At 34.5% G+C, this 22,320-nt stretch overlaps 1 protein-coding gene across 5 annotated transcripts in view; it reads left to right on the plus strand.

The window, feature by feature from the left end:
- Positions 1-19,438, plus strand: part of FSD1L (fibronectin type III and SPRY domain containing 1 like) — a 64,192-nt gene extending 44,754 nt beyond the window's left edge. For 3 of the 5 annotated variants that reach the window (XM_044386764.3, XM_044386766.3, XM_057313639.1), the window contains 6 exons: positions 1,986-2,115; positions 2,688-2,720; positions 5,712-5,812; positions 6,324-6,575; positions 8,636-8,724; positions 13,387-19,438. In XM_044386764.3, coding sequence (XP_044242699.1) covers positions 1,986-2,115; positions 2,688-2,720; positions 5,712-5,812; positions 6,324-6,575; positions 8,636-8,724; positions 13,387-13,509 — 728 coding nt within the window. In that variant the 3' untranslated portion in view covers positions 13,510-19,438. The remainder of the gene's footprint in view (positions 1-1,985; positions 2,116-2,687; positions 2,721-5,711; positions 5,813-6,323; positions 6,576-8,635; positions 8,725-13,386) is intronic. The other 2 variants (XM_044386765.3, XM_026506078.4) reach the window with 2 other exon arrangements.
- Positions 19,439-22,320: the final 2,882 nt, after the last annotated feature.

Consider the following 22,320-nt stretch of genomic DNA (forward strand, 5'->3'; position numbering starts at 1 on the left):
CTTGATAGTGCAGGGTCTCAAATTTGCTCAGTCCTGATTTTTTAGTAACCTACTTATGAAGTAACTATTAAGTGCCTATTTAGTAACCTCCTTATTAAGGAATTTTTTTTGTCATTTTTTTAAAAAAATATTTTCTTTCTGTAAGTTCCTTTCTGTTTACATGCAAATTTTTTTTAAAGATTTTATTTATTTATTTATTTGACAGAGACAGAGAAAGCCAGTGAGAGAGGGAACACAAGCAGGGGGAGTGGGAGAGGAAGAAGTAGGCTCATAGCGGAGGAGCCTGATGTGGGGCTTGATCCCGTAATGCCGGGATCACGCCCTGAGCCAAAGGCAGACGCTTAACGACTGTGCCACCCAGGCGCCCCTACATGCAAATTTTTAAAAGCTAATAACTTACTTGTTTAGTATGATATTTCCTAGAAGCAGTAAGTTATTTTATAAGTAAAGACAATGAACAATGGTCAGTTGCATAGTTGAAATTAAAGTGCTCTTGGGACTCCTGGGTGGCTCAGTCGGTTAAACATCTGCCTTTGACTCAGGTCATGATCCCAGGGTCCTGGGATCAAGTCCCATATCAGGCTCCTTGCTCAGCAGGGAGTCTGCTTCTCCCTCTGCCTGCTGCTCCCCCTGCTTGTGCTCTCTCTCTCTCTCTGACATATAAATAAATAAATCTTTAAAAAAAAAGTGCTCTTTACGGAATAGTGAAGGAAAAATTTTTTAATTTACTAGGTAAACATTAGGCTCTGTATACGAATATTTTGTTGTTTGATGATGCATACTTCGTAGATACATTGAAGCTTTGGCTAAATGGCGTAATATCCTTAAGTGAGATGGAGTTTTAAAGGAATATCACTTGAATGAGTAATTATCAGAAATTTGAAATTTTGAAGGAGAATAGAACTAACAGAAGCAGATTATAATTGTTGATAACTGTGTAGTAGATGATACCTTGCTTAAAGCAGAGATTCTAGAAATTACATTTGAGAACATGAGGAATTCTGCATTTTAATGATTTACATTTTAATGATTTACCTTCAGTTTCCAAAGAGAGAAGGTAATACCTTGTTACATTGATTTCCTAAGCTAGCAGTTCTGAGTAAGTCTTGTGAGTAAGGTAGATAGTTCCCCAAAATACCAAGTAATTTGAAAAGCATAGTTTTGTTACATTTTTTAAAATTACTTTTTAGAATTTGGCACATTACATTAGTTTCAAGTGTACAACATAGTGATTCAACTTCTCTGTAGTTGTGCTGTGCTCACTGCAAGCATAGCTACCATCTGTCACCATACAGTGCTATTCCAGTACCACTGACTATATGCCCTATGCTGTGCCTTTTATTCCTGTGACGTTGGTTTGTGTTTTTTGATTTGTTTTCATGTAAATAGTCCTTTCCCCATGTCTTTGTAATCTAAGTCATCTCTAGCTCTATCAGCTGGCCAGTTTCCTTGCTTCTGCTATGATAGCCTGTTTCTCTGTGCTTTTTAATTCAAAACTTCTGAGAGTTTAAATATGAAACCATTAAGTATTAGAGCCTCAGAGAAAATGTGTGTGTGTACCAGGCTGTGTAATTTTTTATACCACATCACTTTTTCCGCATCCTCAAGTCTATCAGCTCCTCTTCCTATTTAGTCTTAGCAATCAACTGATAATCAACTAATATTCTAATAACAGAAAGTTGAGATTATTATGTGCTGATGGAGATTCCAGCAGAAGGAGTAGCAGAAACACTAGAGGCCATGCATGTACATCGTATTTGGTTGGAGTTACAGGGTATGTAAGAACAATTATGGGAAATAAAGTAGGAGTTAGTTAATTACAGACTTATCTTTGGGGACTATAAATGCTAGCATTAGGAATTTGAACTTTATTATTTATCTACAGTGTTGAATAAATTAAGTAGGAAAATAATGTGATGATAGTTGTGCTTTAGAATGTGGATATGTTTTATGTTTTTTAAAAAGTGAAATATTTTTTTGGACAGCACTAAACTTCAGTTTGGATAACTCGTCATCCCATTTGAACTTGAGAGTTGAAGATACCTGTGTAGAGTGGGATCCTACTGGAGGAAAAGGTCAAGAAAATAAAATGAAGGGGAAAGAGAATAAGGGCAGGTAAGCCAGTTCATTATGTCTGTTATGTGGACACATGCTTGTACATTGTTTCTTACTTGACAATGACTTATGAAATTCTTACTCTATACCTCAGTATGATTTGTGATAGGTTAACGACACCAATACTATAAACTGTTACCAATACTTGAATTTGTTATAACATTTTTCATTACTTTTTCTTTCCTAATCCTCTTTTTACACATTTTATTTCAGCATTCCATTTCTTTAAGGTTATATCTACAGCAACTTGAATTGCTTAAGAGAGAACCTGTCTTACATGTACAGTCCCATTGTCTTGCCTCTGATCAGCAAGCTTATGAACCAAAGAGGAAGTCTTAGGACCTTTGTTGTTGTCAGACTTACTAGTTAGACAGTCTCCAAAGTATGGGAGCTTCTTTCTTTTTTAACAGAGGAAAATTTTGCTTAAACTGAAATAAAGTAATATCACTGTGATTAAAACAGTGAATCAAAAAAAATTTTTTCTCAGTAGGCTTTTGATCTAATTTTATTATAAGCTGTTAAATTTAAGTTGTAAAGCAGTCTCTTAACAGTTGCCTATTTTTATCTAACAGTGTCCATGTTACTTCACTGAAGAAACATACAAGGTGATGATCTATGTCTGTCTGGTTCTAGGACTTAGTATATCTAGCTTGGCTGAATAACTTTAATTTTTCTTTTAACCAATAAGCAGAAGCCATTGCAGCGCTTTCATAAGCTAAAATACTGCTCTGTGTAGACCGTCTGTATTGGTAGCTTATGTTTTGAATTTACAGCATTATAGTATGCTGCATACTGTTTGGATTATATTGTATATGGTAACAAAACAATAAGCTCTGCTTTAAAGTCTTTCTTGTTATTTTCCCTTATCTGATTTTTTTCTGCATTTACTTATACCTGACATCTTTCTTGTGCTGTATTCAGTATATCTAACATTACAGCTCTGTTTTTACTTGTATTTGACACGAGGCAGGTTTGAAGTGTTCTATATTGTGTAGTAATCATGCAGTTTCAAAAGCATCAAGGATGAAAAATAAATGTCATTACTGAAATTACTAAGTGCTCAGAATCAATCAAATTGCATGATTAATAACGTGCTAATTTGAAGATACCACACATCTTTACCAGAAACCAGAATGTATTCCCTTTTCAAAATTATTTTCTTTTTTACTAGTTTATCTGCTTATTATTAGTGAAAATGACTTCAGGGCTAGCATATTATAAATTATAAAATGTTGCTGGAATTAATAGAGTATATGCAGTTTCATTTGGTCACTTGGAGATTTTTAGACTGCTTATATTTAGCAGTTCAGATCATATTATTTCTCTTTCTCCTTTCCTTTTTAAGGGTATTTTATATGTAGGGTACTCATGGAATGTTATATACATTTATTCTTTCCATAAATATTTGTTCAGTGTAAGGTGTTAGCTGGTTGTGGTGGGGCTTATAGGGATAAACAGCCCTCTTGCCTTTAAGAAGTTTGCCCTAGCTTATGTGTATATGAGATACATATCTATAATCAAATAATAACACAAGATAGAGATTACATGTAATGGTAAGCATGAGTAAAGGATTTTGAGGAAGAAAGATGTCTTGAACTGCCAAGTTTAAGGTGGTCAGTTAGGACATTGAGCCAAACTGAAAGTAACAATCAAGCCTTCATTCACTTACGTGATAGTATAAACAAGAGGCCTCAGAGGAAAGGGTGCTAGCTCTCCTCAGTGTTCCGTTTTCCCCAACAGACTGGCGCCGGGTGAGGGTCAGGTAAATCAAAGCAGATTGCAAGTGGTGGTTATCTGGAGGATCATCTTACTGCCAAGAGAGCCCCAAACAGAATGCTCTTCCTGTTGTTTTATGGACCTGTGGCCAAGAAGGGAGAAGAAAGGTTAGAAGTGGAAGGTATTGAGATGGAGTGGAGAGAGTGTCTTCAGACTACACATCTCACCCCTGCCCACTGTATGGAGGTCTATACAGAGGCAGCTGCAAACGTCTCATAAGGGGGTCTCTGAATAAAGATGCTTAAGCTAGGAATGCAGATATGCATTTGAGCACTGGGTTGGGGTGGAGGTGGATTACATCTCCCTTCAGAAACTGGTGAACTAGCTGTGTACCAAGTCTGGTATGGGAAAGGCAGCCGCCCTCCTAGGCCTGTCACTAAAAGCCTTTTATAATTGTCTATGGTTGGGCTCGAAAGGCTACACATGGGATTTTGGCCTGGAGCTGGGTTCCTCAGAAGAGTTATTTAGCCTGGTAAGATCTGGAAGATCTTTGTTAGTGAAATATATTTAGGCTGGTTCTCAAGAAAGTAGAGGAATGCATGCCATTTGGACTTGGATTGAGAGAGGGAGAAACAAGAGAAAAGGCACTGAAGCAGGTTGCCTGAATTTAAGGAACACTTTAGCTGCTACATTTAGCTGAATAGTGCTCTCTGGGGGTGAGAAGGCTACAAAAGCAGATTGGGACCAAATCCAGAAGAACCTGAAATGCTAAGCTAAGTTGTTTGTAGGCAGTAAGGAAGTACTTGACATTTTTAAAGTAAGTGTGTCAGACTTAGGTTTATCTCCTAACAGTGAACAAGATGAATTGGTGGCAAAGAGATCATTTCAGAAACTAAAAAAAAACAATTTAGAGTGCAGGTAAACAAAGAGCCTTAATATACACAGGCAAGCTGCAAAGGTATTGTTAAAGGGAAGAGGTGGGAGGGATCATGTTTGACCTAGGACAGTAACAGCTGTTGTACTGCTTGCAAAAATGTTCTTAGGGTTGGAAATCTAGAATGCTGCAATGGAAGAGTCCTCCTTATGTAACTTTTCTCTGAAATTTAAACTGCCGCTCTTAATAGTTACGTTTGTTTGTCTTTTCCCCATGCTTTTCCCTTTATTTCTTTACTACTGGTAAGTTACAATTTTTTTTTAAATGCTGTGATGCAATATAATTGAAATATTATTTTTAAAGCATCTTTAGGTTTTGATTTATTTTGTGTTTTTGAGATTTAGTGAAAAGCCTAATACTGTCCTGTTTATCATATCATATAATTTGATATAAGGGGAGATCAGGTTGAATCTTGTCCATTTTAGAAGGAGAAATGCTTTATAATATTTTATATTATCCTGTGCATGAATTTGGGCATTTCCAATTTCTTCTTTTTAAGAAGAAAAGATCCAGAACAAAAAACACCTGTTGTTTATGAAAAGGTTATTTAGTTTTCATTATAATCATATTTTTGCCATTTAAAAATTTAAATTTAACTGCAAGAAATGTAAACTCTATAATCCATTACGTTTCTTGAGTTCTTTTCTTCCTTTTGGTTCTTTTGTTTTCCTTTTTATCTTGTCTCATTTTGGCATTGTTTCTTATACCAACTGTGTGTTCTTTGTTCAGTCTGCATGATATTAGTGTTCAGCCTGCTTTGTGTTAATGACTTCTTACATTTCAGTGTTTATACTTGGCAACTCTGATAATAATTCAGTTAAAATTAAATGGTGTTATTTGTGCAACATAATTAAATATCTTTTCAAAGTTTCATGATTTGTAATTTCAGTTTGTAAAATATTTATAACATAGAATATTTTTTTTTCTTTTTTTCCTGTCTATATAGAAGTGGCACACCATCACCCAAACGGACATCCATAGGCTCCAGGCCACCAGCAGTAAGAGGCAGCAGAGATCGTTTTACTGGGGAATCATACACAGTGCTGGGTAGGATAAACATAGTCTTCTTTATGTCAGTTAATGTTAAAGACATCACGGTCTTTCACTCACTTAGAGCTGGAGTGGCCTGTGTACTGAATGAATATTTGCCAGAGTTTCTCCCTCTTGAAGCCTGATTACTTTTGGCAGGTTTCACATTGTCTAATCATTGATTGCTTCATTTTACGTAGTGCTCTGTGTATATGCATATCTTTGAGGAGATAGTAAGGAAGAAAAGTTCTAAAGCCTTTTGTGATTGCTTCATTTTACGTAGTGCTCTGTGTATATGCATATCTTTGAGGAGATAGTAAGGAAGAAAAGTTCTAAAGCCTTTTGTAAATCAGAAAAATTAGTAGTAAATATACAAGTAAAGTTATGGCAGATACTCTGTAGTTAGCGTTTGTGTGTTAATGTTATTTTTCTGAATCAGATTTTTTGTGCTATTTTATGGGATGAGAGGTAAAAACCTATGTGACTCATAAGGAAAAAGAGCCAAATTTACCTTTCTGATCTTTTGCAGGAGACACTGCTATTGAAAGTGGACAACATTATTGGGAGGTCAAGGCCCAGAAGGATTGTAAATCCTACAGTGTGGGAGTAGCATACAAGACTTTGGGGAAATTTGACCAGTTAGGAAAGACAAACACTAGTTGGTGTATCCATGTCAACAACTGGCTACAGAACACATTTGCAGCAAAGCATAATAATAAAGTCAAAGCCTTGGATGTTGCTGTTCCTGAGAGAATAGGTGTATTTTGTGATTTTGATGGGGGTAAGTTTACTGATTTTCTCAAAAGTCGTTTTGTCATAGTTGCTTATATTTTAGTACTTTTCATTGGTAATTGTCTACATATGATTTCCATTAATATGGTGGTCAGAGTGTTTTGACCTACTAGGATTTGATCACAAACATAATTTCAGCTATAGAATTGACTGGAAGGTGTGTGATGTTTGCCCTGAGGCGTTACAAAAGCACTCATCTGTAATATTTTAGTATATGTGCTGCTGAAGTGAGCACTATAATATGCTTAATAAATCTGAAGGAATGATTTTCTTAATTTTAGTCTGAAGCATTAAAATTTTTTCTGTCCATTTTAATTCCTTCCTGCCCTTATTTTATTACCTGTAAAGAGTGGTGGAGTCAGATTTTTTAAGTTGGAATGGACCTTAGAGATTGCCCAATCCATCCGTCATATGGTATAAAATCCTTCTTACAGTTAATCTCTGTAGGTAGTTGTCACTCCTATGCTTGAAGAACTTTCTAATGTGGAGCTTATTGTCTTAGAAGGCAGCTTATTTCACTGTTGGGTAGTACTCAGTAATAGGTTTTTCTTAAATTGACTCACTTTGTTTCTTAATAACTTCTGAGACTGCTGTCAAATTTTGTCATCTGGAAAAACACAGAATTATGTTCCCTAATCCACATTTACATGACAATATTTATTTGTTTAAAAACTATTAACATTGCTTCTCTTGCTCTTTTTCCAGACTACAGTCTCTGCACCATAGCTGTTCTCCTTACAGCTTAATTTTTCCAAATATTTATAAGCTGCTGTGGTTATATACTGTGTCAAAATATTTCTTAAAGCTTGGTTCTGAAAGTAGATCATGCAACTTCTGACCATCACAGGACATGTGATTTGGCAGCACAGTTTCTAGTAATAGGACTTAATAGCACTGGTGGTCTCCTTGTAGCCACCCAATCTGTTAGATCTTTTTTCGTGGAGTTCTGTCAAATTGCCTTTTCCCCCCATATATTAGGCAGTTTAGAGTTGTTTTTGTTGTTTAAACTCAAATGAAGAATATTACATTTGTCCTTAAGTTTCTTTTTCTCTTTTGTTTCAAATTTTTATTTTAATTCTACGTAGTTAACATATAGTGTGATACTGGATTCAGGAGTAGAATTTAGGGATTCATCACTTACATATAACACCCAGTGCTCATCACAAGTGCCCTCCTTCATGGCCGTCACTGATTTAGCCCATTGCCCCGCCTACCTCCCATCCATCAACCCTCAGTTTGTTCTCTATAGTTAAGAGTCTCTTATGGTTTCATCTTAATAGATTTGGCCAAGCTTTTTGAAAACTTTTGTTCAGATCATCTAAAAAGCATGGATCCTGACACAGGGTTCAATGTCATGACCCTGAGATCATGACCTGAGCCGAATTCAAGAGTCAGATGTTTAACGACTGAGCCTTCCAGGCACTCCTATAAAAATTTTGAAGATGAAACTATTAACTAGGGAACAAAAGTAATTCCCTAGATACTTCTCTCCAAGTTGACACTTTAAGCTAATGAAACCCAATTTTACCATTTTAACTACCATTGTGTCCAAATAATTTGCTGAGCCTTCTACCTAGTTACTCAAAAGAAAAAAGTTAACTTTGGCTTGATTTAATTTTAGTGATGACATGTTAGTTTTGCTGCATTCTTTTTTACTTACTCACTTTGAATCAGACAAATTTTTCCCCAGGATACATGTTATAATTGATACACTTTTTTTTCTTTTTCAACTCTCAAGATAGCTTTTGCTTAACAACTTCTGTCTTTTTCTCATACTTTGTGGTTCCTCAGAGATACTAGTGAGAAGTCTAATTGCTAGCCCAGAGCATAGGGTATAGGAAGGAGTTGTGAATTAGGATGGAATCTGGTTCTAGATTTGGGCTTTTTCTTAATCTCACTTGATTTTCAAGTGAGAATTTCTGAGTTTAGTCCTTATAGTTTGTAACCAAAAAATGTACCAAAATATGTATTATTATTTTTACCCATGATGATATGTTAGATTTAATTAAATGTTTTTGTATAATAAGGTGCTTTTTTTTTTTCTTTTAGGTCAGCTCTCTTTCTATGATGCAAGCTCAAAGCAGTTGTTGTATTCCTTTAAGACAAAATTTACTCAGCCAGTACTACCTGGTTTCATGGTTAGTACCTAATTTATATTTTATTTGGTTTGGCAACTTTAAGGAGAACAATCAGTGCTATATATTTGGGGAAGCCAAACACCTTATTTTTTTTTCATATTCTTCTTTCTCTAATCTACCTCTCCCAAATCTGTGATTGTATATTTTTGGTATTTTTATTGAAGTAAATATTATTACATAAAAGTATGCAAATCATAAGAATGCTGGGTGTTATACGCAACTAATGAATCATCGAACTTTACATAAAAAACCAGGGATGTACTGTATGGTGACTAACATAATATAATAAAAAAAATTATTATTATAAAAAAAAGAATGCAGTTTGATGAATCTTCATAGGACTGCACACATTTTTGTAACCATTGTCTTGATCAAGAATTGGAACATTACCAGAACCTCATCAGCCCCCTATTTCTAACCCGTACTGGTCAGCCAGCAAAACAGTTACTATCTTGAGTTTAATATCATAAATTTAATATCATAATATCATTTAATATCATAAATTTGCCTCCTTTTAACTTTGTTATTGAATCCTGCAATATCTTTTTGGTTCAACATTATGTTTGTGAGATTTATCCATGTTCTATTGGTAGTATGCATTCTTATAGTTTCCCATTGTATGACTATTTCATCATTTACATATCTGTTGGGTTCTTGAGTGGTTTCCCCTTGGGGACATTTATAAATAGAATAGCTATGAATATTCTTATCCATGTCTTTTGGTAAATGTATGTATATATTTCCATGAGGGTATATAACTAAGATTGGATTGCTAGGTGGTATGGTATGTGTGTAATCAACTCTCATAGGGTTTTTCAAAGTTGTTGGTTATGCTAATTTATTGCTAGCAGTATATTAGAATTTGATTCTTCCACATCTTTATCAACATTTGGTAGTATCTTTTTTAGGTTTTAGTCCTTCTAGTGGGTATGATATATTAAATTGTGGTTTTTCATTTGCACTTCCTTGGTGACTAGTGCTGTTGAAAGCATTTTTTTATGTTTATTGACTATTTAGATATACTCTTGTGAAATTGTTGATCAAGTCCTTTGTCTGTATTTCTATTGAGTCCTGTTCCTGTTTCTTATTGATTGATTTGGAGTTCTTAAATATTTAACTGTGAGTCTTTTGCCAGATATAGGTATTGCAAATTTCTTTTCCACTCTGGCTTTCCTTTTCCCTTGTGTCTTCTGATGAACAAAAGTTGTTAATTTTGCTTAATTTATCAATTTAAAAATTTATGGTTAGCACTTTTTATGTTCTATTTAAGAAATCTTTTTTCACCCACAAAGTCATGAAAAAATTCTCATTTTCTTCTAAAAGCTTTTCCTTGTACCTTTAGATGTAGGCTGCATTTGCAACGCAAGTACAATGTAGAATTGCTATGTTTGGTATGAAGTTGGGATCAACTTAAGTGTGAAGAATTCTTAAATTCATTATGGATATCTGCTTATTCTAGGGCCGTTTATTGAGAAGATCACCTTTTTTTTGCTGCACTGCGGTGTCATCTTTGTAAAATACTAGATGACAGTCCACGTGTGGTAGGCAGACACACATATATACACACACACATAATTTCAGGACTACTCAATTTCAGGTTGATTTATACAAGGAAAAGTCATGATTCTCCACACAAAATGAAACTTGGTTTGAATTTATTTTTTTATTAAGCAGATGTTACTGCCTCTTCCAACTCCTTTATCCTCTCTGTAAGTTTGGGCTACTGTGGGGGAGTTCTGCAATACAGTTGAGATCCTCATTATTCTGGCTAGAGCTTTCCTTAATTTGGGGTTCTTCTAGAATGGTATATTTCCATTGCAGAGTTGGTGGAATGTTTAGTATGTTTGTTCTTCCATCATTACCCTGACTGTAGCTTCTCAACTATGAGGAGAAAGTATTCAGGGCATATGTGGGTTTAAAATACAATACTTTTAAATCTCACAATTGATAATGATAATTCACTTTGGATACCCTAAAATCTTAAATTTATAATAACCAAGACTCTTGGTTTTTTCATTAAAAGGTAAAAGTGATCAGTGATTAAAGTTATTGTTCATAGAAAAATACTTAGGGATTTAGAGGAAGGTTTTATTATTAGTATTTTGCCATAAACCTCTGATGTATTATGTGTTGTTGGCTGTTTTTCCAAGTAGATCAATCAGGGACAAATTTTTTTACCATATGAAACTTAAAGTAATTTTCCCCCTATGTCTCAAAGGGTTGATTTCATGTTTAATTTGAGTCTATCTCAAATAGGCATATAGTGTGAGTTTTTTACTTTTCATTCCAAATAATTAAACCATAATTACATGAGTAAGTGTTGTAAGATGCTTTAGGAAATGTATTTTCAAACTGGTTGGAATTTTTTTTCCCTTCGTTGAAGGCTTTATTAACTAGGTAACAAATATTTTGTGTACAAGATCGATTGTCTTTTTAAAATTAAGCTTGTTGAGGATAATCTATAGGAGTATACAGTTCTTTGGGATTTGACAAATGCATACAGTTGTGTAACACCACCATAATCAAGACGTTGAACATTTCTGTCACGCTAGAAAAGTCATCTTCCTTTGTAGTGGACCTCTCTCATCACACCCAGCCTTGGCAGTCACTAGCCAGGTTTTAGTCTCTATAGTTTTGCCTTTTCCAGAATATTACAGAAAAGGGATTGTATGGTATGTAGACTTTTGATTCTGTAACATAATGCATTTAAAATTCATCAGTGTTGTGTTTATCAGTAGTCCCTTCTTTTTTATTGCTGATGAGTGTCTGTTTATTGCTGACTCTGTATGTACCAAACATTATTCATGTACTTCCCAGTTGAAGGACTTTGGTTTCTTTCCAGTTTTTGACAATTTTGAATAAAGGCTCTGTAAACATTTGCAAATGAGTTTTTGTGTGAATATTTGTTTTCATGTCTCTTGGGTAAATACCTCGGAGTGAGGATATTAGATCATGTTGAAAGTGCATGCATGTTTAACTTTAAAAGAAACTACCAAAATGTTTTCCAGAATGGCTGTATGACTTTTGCATTCCTACCAGCAATATATGACAGTTCACCACATCCTTGCTGTTATTTGATATTGTCAGATTTTTTGTTGTTCAGCAATTTTAATAGGCATGTAATGGTTCATTGTGGTTTTAACTTGTATTTTCCTAAGAACAAATGATGTTGAGCATTTTTTCATGTGCTTATTTGCCATTTGTATAATTTCTTTGGTGAAGTATCTACTATTTGTTCATTTTTTATTGGATTACTTGTTTTCTCATTAATGAGTTTTAAGATTTCTTTATGTATGATGGATATGAGTCCCTTATCAAATAACTGTTTTGCAAATATTTTCTCCCAGTTTGTGGCTTTTCTCATTTTCTGAACATTTTGAAGAGAAGGTTTTCATTTTAATGAAGTCCTGTTTATCCATTTTTTCTTTTATGGATCATGCTTTGCCTAACTCAAATTTAAAAAGATATTTTCTTTTGCATTCTTCCTAAAGTTTTATGGTTTTAGGTTTCATATTTAGGTCTGTGATCCACTTTGAGTTATTTTTTGTATATGGTACCAGGTATGGTTTGAGATCTATTTTTTTGCATATGGATTCCAAGTGTTCCAGTGCCATTTACTGAAGAAGCTAAGCTTTCTTCATTGGTTTGCCCTTGAATCTTTGTGCTAGATGTTTTGAGTAAATAGGTTTGTAAATCACTTAAATAATTTCCAAAAAAGTAATATAGTGGTTTTATAATCACAGAGTTGCTTTTGTGTTTTGGGAGTTATTATTACTGATCGTGCTAGTTTTAAAAATTTGGAATGTTAATCATACAGCTATAAATTTCACAGGTCAATAAATTCTTTGGTACAGTACTGTAATCACTTAGTGAATACTGAACACTTAGGATATAACTGAAGGTGGGAATACTTTAGCAGTTTCTAGAAGGTCCCTGTCTCAAGCTATGTCTGCTGTAAGCCAGGCATTGATGATAATTTAAATGATCCATTCTTTCATATTTTAATTCTTTTGAGTCTGTTCCAAATCAGTTATTGTTCACCTTATTAAATGATATGTACTGTTTACAAGCAAAGCAGTTTCATCTTTCATAAACTTATTCACATTTATGATAACAGACTAACGCAATATGGTTTATCTGGATATTGTCATTTGCATTTTTCTCAGAAGTCTTTAAAGAATTATAAAAGAGTCCTTATTGTTAACAAGTTAGGGAAGAAAATAATGGATTTTACTCTGTTAACACAGGAGTGTTAGATTCCTATAGTCTTGGGCCACACTTCATTGTAATCTAAGGAAATTGGCTCTTTGTGCCCTTCTCTTGGTTGTGAAGGTTAGCATCAGTAATAATAGCCAATATCTTTTGCCTATTAATCCTAAAAATTTAATCTCTCAATTTCTGCAGCCCTTAGTTCCTTCTATTTTGTGCAGCTCCAGTGGGTTCTGCTACCACAAAGACTTCCTCTGGCCTCGGCGGTTCTAAAAGACTCTTGGGTTAGCCTTTCCACTTCCCCTAAGTTCAAATATGAAAGTTATCAGTTTGGAACTTGTTGACGTTCACATATGTGGCATTTGCCTTTTCCTTTCAAATGGAACTTTAAGGATCACCTAAGTTCTAATTTGATTTGAAAGCTGACTGAAGCTTTGTTTTGTCTTTTCTTAGGTTTGGTGTGGTGGACTTTCTTTGAATACTGGGATGCAGGTTCCAAGTGCTGTGAGAACACTTCAGAAAAGTGAAAATGGAATGACTGGTTCAGCTAGCAGCCTAAACAATGTTACTCAGTAATGCTTACTCAGAATATGTTTACCCCCCTTCTGATTGGGTGGCCTTTTCTGTGCAGTTACTAATCACAGAAATTTATGAGTGGCGGAAATCAGGTTTGCTACGCTCTGCTTTAAGGCCTGGAATGTGTTAGCATTAAGCATCTGATGCGAAGGACTCATAGGAACCTACTATGCAGTATCATCAAGCAAGCACATACCAAGCAAGAAACTGATGTTTTGAAGAGTAAATGGGAAGAAAGGCAGTGTTTAAATAGTCATATAGAAACTCATTTTTGTGTTTCTTGGATTACTTTGGCTCTTCTAATATGTTTAGTTACATACGGTAGCCCTAGGACCTGAGAGGAAAGCATTTAACGCTTGTTGTCTTTCCTCTGTACTTTCTCTTTATCTCATCACTACCTGTTACTATGTTCTTACAGTGAAGCTTTAAAAAAATACAGTCTTCGAAGGTGTTCTAAAAATTGAAATAATTGGAGATGCTAGAAAGGTTTTCTTAAAATGGTTTATTTTTCTCCGTTTGTGAATAAGTTGAGTTTTGCTAAATTATCCTCTTTTGTTTACTGACTAGATTGTGTATCATTTTCTTTTCCAAATACCATGGTATTTAGAAATATCACTTAAAATAGAGTGGATAGGAAGAGTTTCTAGACATAATACCTTAAAATCACCGATTAGTTTTTTATCTGTTGCACTAACAGTGGCAAAGGGATATGCTTTATATGTTGCCTTGTTTAATTGGACTTCTTTTCATTCCATCATTTTGGATGATGGATAAGATTTTTTAAAAGCTTTCTATTTTCTGATTTTGTTGTCTAGTTTACTACCTTTAATAGTTATCTTGGTAAAATTCCCACTTGAATTTGGTAATAATTGATAATTATATTGACTTTTAATATTTCAAGTAGGAATGAAATTTTATTAAAGTTATGTATAAGGTGGAAAAACCTACACCATTTAAGTTTTATCTCAGAAGGATAGATTATAAAGGGAGGTGCCTGAAACTATACTGAAGTCATTTTTTGTCTGCTTTTTAACAAGATTTGGAATGGTTTAAACAAGTATTTTGAAAAATGTCTACATATCTCTGATTTACTTGCCACATGAATTTTTCAAGCATAACTACTCAGAGGTTATTTTTCTTTTAATCCTTTTGCAACTTTCATTTATTTTCTAAAGGGGTATAATTCTTTCAAAAATCATCATAGAAGAATTTTCCCAAACTTAGGGAAAATGTGTTAAACAATGAGTAAAACCCATGGTTATTGAGCAGAACATACCTATTTTTTAAAAATTGATTAAAATTTGTAATACAAGTTCTTTGAGCCAAACTGAAAGTTGTGATTACAGTATTTAAGGATCCCTTGAGCATTTTAAGTGGTCTCTGGATTTTACTTTCTCATGTTGACTTTCTTTCATTCTCATTTTAAGTGTATTGTGTTATGACAACCTTCTCCCAAGAAGTGACTGTTGCTGCTTATAGCTGAGTTGCCTTTTACAGAAAGGCCTGTGGAATAGGTATAGCTCATTCTATCTTAAAGTTTACTGCTTACTGATAGGATGTTTTGTTCATTGGTAAAACAGACCTAAATGGGAAATTTTGTTTGAACTGGTTATTATTTTTCCAGAAGACATTTGTATCTGCACCATTGGCTCATGACATATTGGTAGTTTCAAAAACTATAAGGCAGTTGAGAGAATATGTCAATTGATACCTTTTGATTCTCCAAACAAATATAATTTTGGTTTTTGTTCTTCCTAGAGATTTTGAAAAAAAATTTTGGGTGTTCTCTTCCCTACAGTGGGATTATTTCAGGACCTAAGGAAACAGAAGGTTGTAATTCTCTTTCATAGAGTCAAATCTGAAAGCAGTAATTTGGTGGTGGAGCTGCTTTAATGTGAACAGTTACACATGTATATTTTAGCAAAATGACACAGAAAAAGCTAGAAGTTCTTGTATAAAATTTTTACTGTTATGTCTTATGTAATTGTGTCTTCTCTTTAATTCAGTGCCTTCTTCCTCTCAGCGTGCTCTTGCTCCATGCCCCATGCAGTGTCAACTGATATTTAAGCCAGAGACCATTATGTTATACTGGTGAGGGCCTTCTATTGCAGGCGTATGGAGAAGTGCATATGATTCTTTCCTGTGCTCATGCCATCATTTGAAACCCTTCATATAAAATTTTCTAATATTCATTTGAAAATTCATTTGGAGTAATAACAGTTATTACTTCAAAACAAGAATCTGAGGTTTTCCTCTTACTGTGCTTCTTAAAGGTCTCTAAATATAAAGAACAAAATGTGTAGGGTTTTAAGTTTATACGTGTTAAGTTAAACTGGAAGAGTTTGCCACCCTCATTTTCAAACTAGAAAATAATCAATGATAGTGCCTATTTAAATAGTCCCACATTAAGGTAACTATTAACTTGATAATATAGAACATTCTCATTGTCATTTGAATTAAAAAATATTGAGTCTATTTGCTCAATTTAATGCATTATGGGAAGACAGTAAACCCTTTCAGACATTCTTTATTAGTTTACTTACTTTGTTTTGACAGGTCAAACATGATTGCTTTCTGTAAAAGAAATGCATGAGAGGTTGACGGTAATGGATGTATCACAGGTATAAAAAAATTGTCTTATAAAAACATACATTTAGTATTGTGTTTCTCTTTTAGCAGTTGAATCCCAGACCAGTTTCAATAAACTGGTAAAGAAATGAAGGAATTGCCTTAAGCACTTTAGAAAAGAATTTTTTTTAGAATTCATTTAGACTATTTGGGCTTACTATGTCACATATGTCTTTAACTTTTGGTAAATATGTATATATCAGGCATTTAATAACTGAGTGCACATAGAAATTTAATATACAGTGATTCTCTGAAGGTTCCAGGTGTAGGTAAACAAAATGAAAGTATTAGAGGTGTGCCTGTCTGTACATGGGTTTCATTGATGGCATCTGTACCATGTTGACAGACTGTAAACTGCCACTGTGGAGCTAGACTTGGCCTACTTTGTTCTGCTAACAGTAATTTTTTCCTATGTTATCATTTAAAGAAACATGTTGTCTTGGTTTTATGTACTCATTTATTAAAGTATGAACAGTATCATGTATAATTTGAATTTTTGTGATTGATCCTTGGTGGTACAAATAATAAAAGTAAATAATTTGTAATGAAAGAGTTTAATAAGGCTAACATACTCCATTTCATGACTTAGCTATACTTCTAAAACTATAGTTACTTATTTTTGTTTGTTTTGAAAACATGGAAAAAATTAGAAAAGGATATACATGGAAAATGATTATTTCAAAGAGTATAAATTCTGGAAGAGGACGTTGTAGACTTCTTACTATAAAATATTGTGGATTCCAGGCTAAAAATACTAAGGACTGTATTTTCAAATCATCATAATTCTTTTTATTTAAAAAATTTTTAATCACAGTTCTTTTAAAAAAATCCCATATTTATTAGATCAGTGTCCATTCATCAGCTAATTCATAGAACAGATATTTAAGTGTCTGGGATATGGCAGCCATGCTTTAGATTTAGATTTCCATAATTAGTGAAGTTTGATTTACTGTGCATATAGTTTTGCTACTTTTGAGGAGTGTGACAAAATTCGTATCTTAAAACCAATGTTTTGTTAGTAAGTCAGAAATTTTAAAAAGCAAATTTGTTATAGTTTATAAAAAATTCAAATTAACTGCTTATAATATGGTTAACTTTTATATAGTCACATAAAGTGGGTCTAGAAAACTTTCTTCCTTGATTTTACTTTAAACTGGATATATTCTTTTAGGAAACTGTATAGTCAGCATAAATTTACTCAACACCCGAGTAACCATAAAGTTATTTGGTATTTTTAACCAAAATGTATATTTCATAATGCTGGTACTGAAACATTATAATAGATCATGAATGTTTCCTTTATCATTACAGAATGATTACCTCATGTTCGGTATAGTTTTAGTTTTGTGTGTATCTTACAGTATTCACATTATGCAAATATTTTTGACCTGATATGCTTTGTTACCTGGAATATTTGATTAATGTAAATACGTAAAGCTTTTTGAGTAATTTGAAGTTTAAATGGATTGCATTTGGTATATGTTGTTTTTATTGAAAAGATATTTTTGGACTTGCCATATAAAAGTTAGTACTGGCTTATAAATAAATAACAGAGATTGCCGTGGAACTTTTCTCCCCAGACTACCCAGTCACTAAATTTAAACAGTGTTTCTTATTTCTGGGTCAATAATAGGGTATTGACTTTTGATTCATAATCATTTGAGCTACGTTAGTTTAACCTTATATATTTTCTTAATGATACCCATTCACTGTAAGTTGGTCCTTGGGAATAGGCATGTGGAGGATTTCACAGTATGTAGGGCAGAAGGTGGGTGAACGTGTTTGCTTTGGCTTGGAGCTTCGTAAGTTTGGACCAGTTCTAAAATAAGTCAAATTGTAAGTGAGTGGTTTTTAAAAGGCCTTTTTATTAGCTTTGAAAATTTTTGGAGAGCCTAAGGGCTGCGAGAATGCATATATATATATATATATATATTAACATTTTCAGTATCTCTAAGGTACCAAAGCACGGAGTCTAATTTACCATTTAAAGGAGACTCTTTAAAATCAAATTTGTATCTAATTCATACTGTAAGATATAAAGTTTTAGAGCAATTTACATTAAAAACCACTAGTCTTTGAGATTTCTGGATATAATTTAATAAGTATTTTGGTTTCATTTCTTTTGAAGTAATTAATTAAATTTAAAATTAATCACTTACTCTACCATATACTAGCTAGATCTATGACCTCTACATAAATCATTTCTCATCTTTGGGCCTCCACTGCCTTACATAAAATAATTGTAACTTGTTCAGCTTACCTCACATTTGTGAGAATTAGTGAGAAATAAAATGAAATGGAGTATGTGAAATTGCTTCAACACAGTAAAATGCTATGTAAATGTAAGGTATTATTTTCAGTTAATAATGGATTTAAGTGTTGGGATACTTCTAGATGCTCTTTCTTTTTGTAAAGCATGTGCTTAAAGTGGTATCACCAGGACTTAAAAAAAAAAAAAAAAAAAAACAACCTACCTGAACAAATACCCTTTAACATTCTTTAGTTTGTGCATGACCTGTGGCCTTTTTGTATTTTTCTCATGAAGCTTATTACTCTATATCAAGACTTTGTACAATTACAAACGTCTCTCACAGCATTAGTGTGTCAGTGTAGAATAGTAGCATAAATAAATGATTTAAGCTATGTTTCCATTCAGGCATTTGCACTTTCAATTTATGACTGCTCAGTACCACATGCAGAGTGAATTTAGCCCAAATAATTATTTCCAAACAACCAAATATTCAGCAGTTTGTTGTCATGGGATAAATGATATTAGGTGTATGTGCCCAGTTAACATTTGACAACTTTTGTTGCATTTAAAAAAGTATGATGAAGCATTTCAAAACTGCTAACTTGGATATCATTTAGTATCTCTCCTAACATTTGTTTTGCTTTAAATTGGATTTATTAAATGGTTTACAGGTTATCTTGATCTGTAGATTATTTGGTATGTCTATTATCTGGACATGGTTTTGCTATGCAGTTCTGATAATAAAAATTCTAATTCCTCAGGTTTAACCTTTAAGTTACGGATGAAGAACATTCATGAACTACTTAAAATGTACTGAGTTCTGCAAACGAGTGTTTTAATAAGCATATTGCCTCATTACCCTTGGAAACAAGACAAAGCCTTTTAAACTAGAAACTTTTTAACTTTAAAATAGAGTGTTCAAAGTGGTGGAGTGACTTGTATGTTGAAATGATTGTATGTTCTGTATAGAATGACTGAGTTAAGTTCTTATAAAAGCACCTGGAATATCTCATCTAAAAATTAAACTTTTTTCTGCTTTCTTTTGCTTCAGTTCTTGTTGCATTTTTATCAGCTTTCATTAAATATCTACAATGTGCCATTGGGGATGAGAAGATAAAAAGCCCCAAAAGCTTATATTTTAGGGCAGTGCTGTTCAACAGAATTTTATGCAGTGATGGAAAGTTCTATTCGTGCTGTCCAACACAGTAGCCACTTACACACAGGCAGCTCTTCAGCACTGTAAATATGACCAGTTCAACTAAGAAACTAAAATCTTTATTGTAATTAATTTTAATGTAAAGAGCCACATCTTACTAATAGCTACTGTTTTGTACAGTGCAGCTATAAATGGAAGATGAAACATGCTATAACTATAAATACAAAGAACTTAGTTTTGTCTTTGGAGCTTGTCCCATTCTGGGTTATATTTTGGCAGCTTGTAGCTGAAAGAGTCAAAACCAGAATCTAAGCCTTTTTAAAATGTGTTTCCTAACTTGAAATCAGTTTAGGAGAAAAGAGAAAACCAATCAATGACTACATGAGACTGGAGCTCCTGTAACTAAGATCATTTTCACCAAAAGAAGAAGGAAGGGAGACTGGGTAGTCTTGAGTCATAAGGAGAGGAGCGTGACAAAGATACTGAGAAACCAGTACCCTCATATAGAAGATGGAGTGGAGAACAGTTTAGCAATGTTAAATACACATACCTTTGAAAAGTTAATTCCATTTCTAGGTATTTCTCTTACATACTCATAAATAAGTCAGTACTTATTGCAGCATTACAAGAGCAATATACAAGCAATCTCATTGTTAATTTAAGAAAAGAATAGGCTACCAGAATTCCAAAGTCTCCCCTTTTGTAAATTGCTGTACTAACAAGTTACCATTGTTATATACTTCTCTAGATATATTCTGCATGCCCTTTCCCCAATAAATGTTATGAATATGTAGATTATTATGGAAGTTGGTTTCCTCAATTAGAGTCCTTTCCATGAATACCAGTCCTGTCCGGGCGTCTGGGTGGCTCAGTAGGTTAAGCGTCTGCCTTCGGGTCAGGTCATGATCCAGGGGTCCTGGGATTGATCCCTGTGTTGGGTACCCTGCCCCACAGGAGCCTGCTTCTCCCTCTCCCACTGCCTGCCGCTCCGCCTGCTTGTGCTCTCTCTCTGTCAAATAAATAAAATCTTAAAAAAAAAAAATACCAGTCCTGTGCCTGTCTGAATTTCTGTGGGATAAAAACTCAGGAAATTGAGTGTGCTCTACTTCTGTCCCAAGTGTTTCCCTTACTAAACCCTATTTTACATTTGCACTGCATGGTACTAGTAGTATGTTTATGCCTCTTTTGCATTAGGTCACCAGAATGATTAGAATGTGATGCTTCCAAGTAACCCTACACACCTGTTACAGAATATGCTACTAATGGAAGGGTATTCATGATATGAAATGGAAAAAGCAAGTCTAACAGTTTATATGGTATGACATCATGGGTTTGTGTGTGTACTTAGACTTGGGCAAGAGGGGTCCCTGCCCTGATCCTCATGCTGGCTGTGCCTCTCCACAGAATGAAAAATAGAAGGAACTAAGGGATTGCACTCACCTGTAAGTTCATGTTCCTCTACACACTATGCACCAGATAGCCAGAGCCCCAGAATTCCCTGCCTGACCAGCCCAAGGCTTGATTCTAGAACAATTGCAGGCCTCTCTCAAATCATCCTGAGGACAGACTGTGCTACAGGTGTATATACCTTTACACTTCAGGAGTGGCAGTTTGTGAATAGTGTGGATGGAGCTTGGATGTGCAGACTGGGATGTCCGCATGTATGCATACCAGGACTCTTGTGGTAAGCTGAAATTAGTAAAAGGAGACAGACTCAGGGCCTTGTGGGAAGAACAAACAGACCTAGTTCTCATGCTGCACTTTATTATGGAAGAATTTCGAATTTGATCCTAGATTTCTGTTCCTTGAGAAGAAGTATTTGCCAGGGTAGAAGGACATATATATTTATTTGATGGTTCTTAGACACTTAAAAATATGTCAGAGTTAGACTCCATTTGTACTCTTGCCCCAGGACCCACAATATTAGGGTGGGCCGGGATATGTGTGTAATCCCACATCTGAGTAATTTTTGAAAGATGGATCTTTGGGGCGCCTGGGTGGCTCAGTCAGTTAAATGTCCAACTCGATTTTGGCTCCAGGCATGAGCTCAGAGTCATGGGATTGAGCCCGAAGTCAGGCTCTGCATTCAGTGGGGGAGTCTGCTTGAGATTCATTCCTCTGCCCTTCCCCCTGCTCACGTGTGCTCCCTCTCTCTTTAAAATAAATCTCCCCCCCCCCCAAGATGTTTCTTTGCCTATAATTGAGGCTGTTTTTACCTAGTCTTGTTCCGTTTGTCCGATTGGATTGGCTGACCAAGTTAAAGCATACTGACAGCTGGAGGCTTACAGCTGGGCTCCCCTCTGGTTTGCGGGAGAAGTACTGCTCCCAGCAGTTGAGTTACGTGTTTACCTTCTGTTAGCTGTTTGTTCCCAAATCTGTTTATGCTAGTGGCAGTTGTTGTAATTACGTAATTTAAATATGACATAAACCAATGAAATATGAGTATGAAAAATTATGAGAATCGAGGGAAACTTTAAAGAGCTAAAAAAAAAAAAAGTCACTGACAAGGTAGTTGTGTCCAAGGTAATTGTAAATGATAAGGGAGGACTGCAAAACCAAAAACAACAAAATAGGGCTCTTTGAATTGATTCCTTCACTTGTTTCTGTAAGTTCTTGGTCCACTTTAAAAAAGTAGAAATAGTAGGGGATGCATTATGTCTGTGGTTTATATAGGAGAAACAGAAGCCCCAATCAGTTGATTTGTATTTTAAAAGATCTTCACTCAAGGGGTGCCTGGGTAGCGCAGTCGTTAGGCGGCTGCCTTCAGCTCAGGGCG

This window comes from Ursus arctos, unplaced genomic scaffold (genome assembly GCF_023065955.2).
Source record: "Ursus arctos isolate Adak ecotype North America unplaced genomic scaffold, UrsArc2.0 scaffold_18, whole genome shotgun sequence".
NCBI classification, from domain to species: Eukaryota; Metazoa; Chordata; class Mammalia; order Carnivora; family Ursidae; genus Ursus; species Ursus arctos.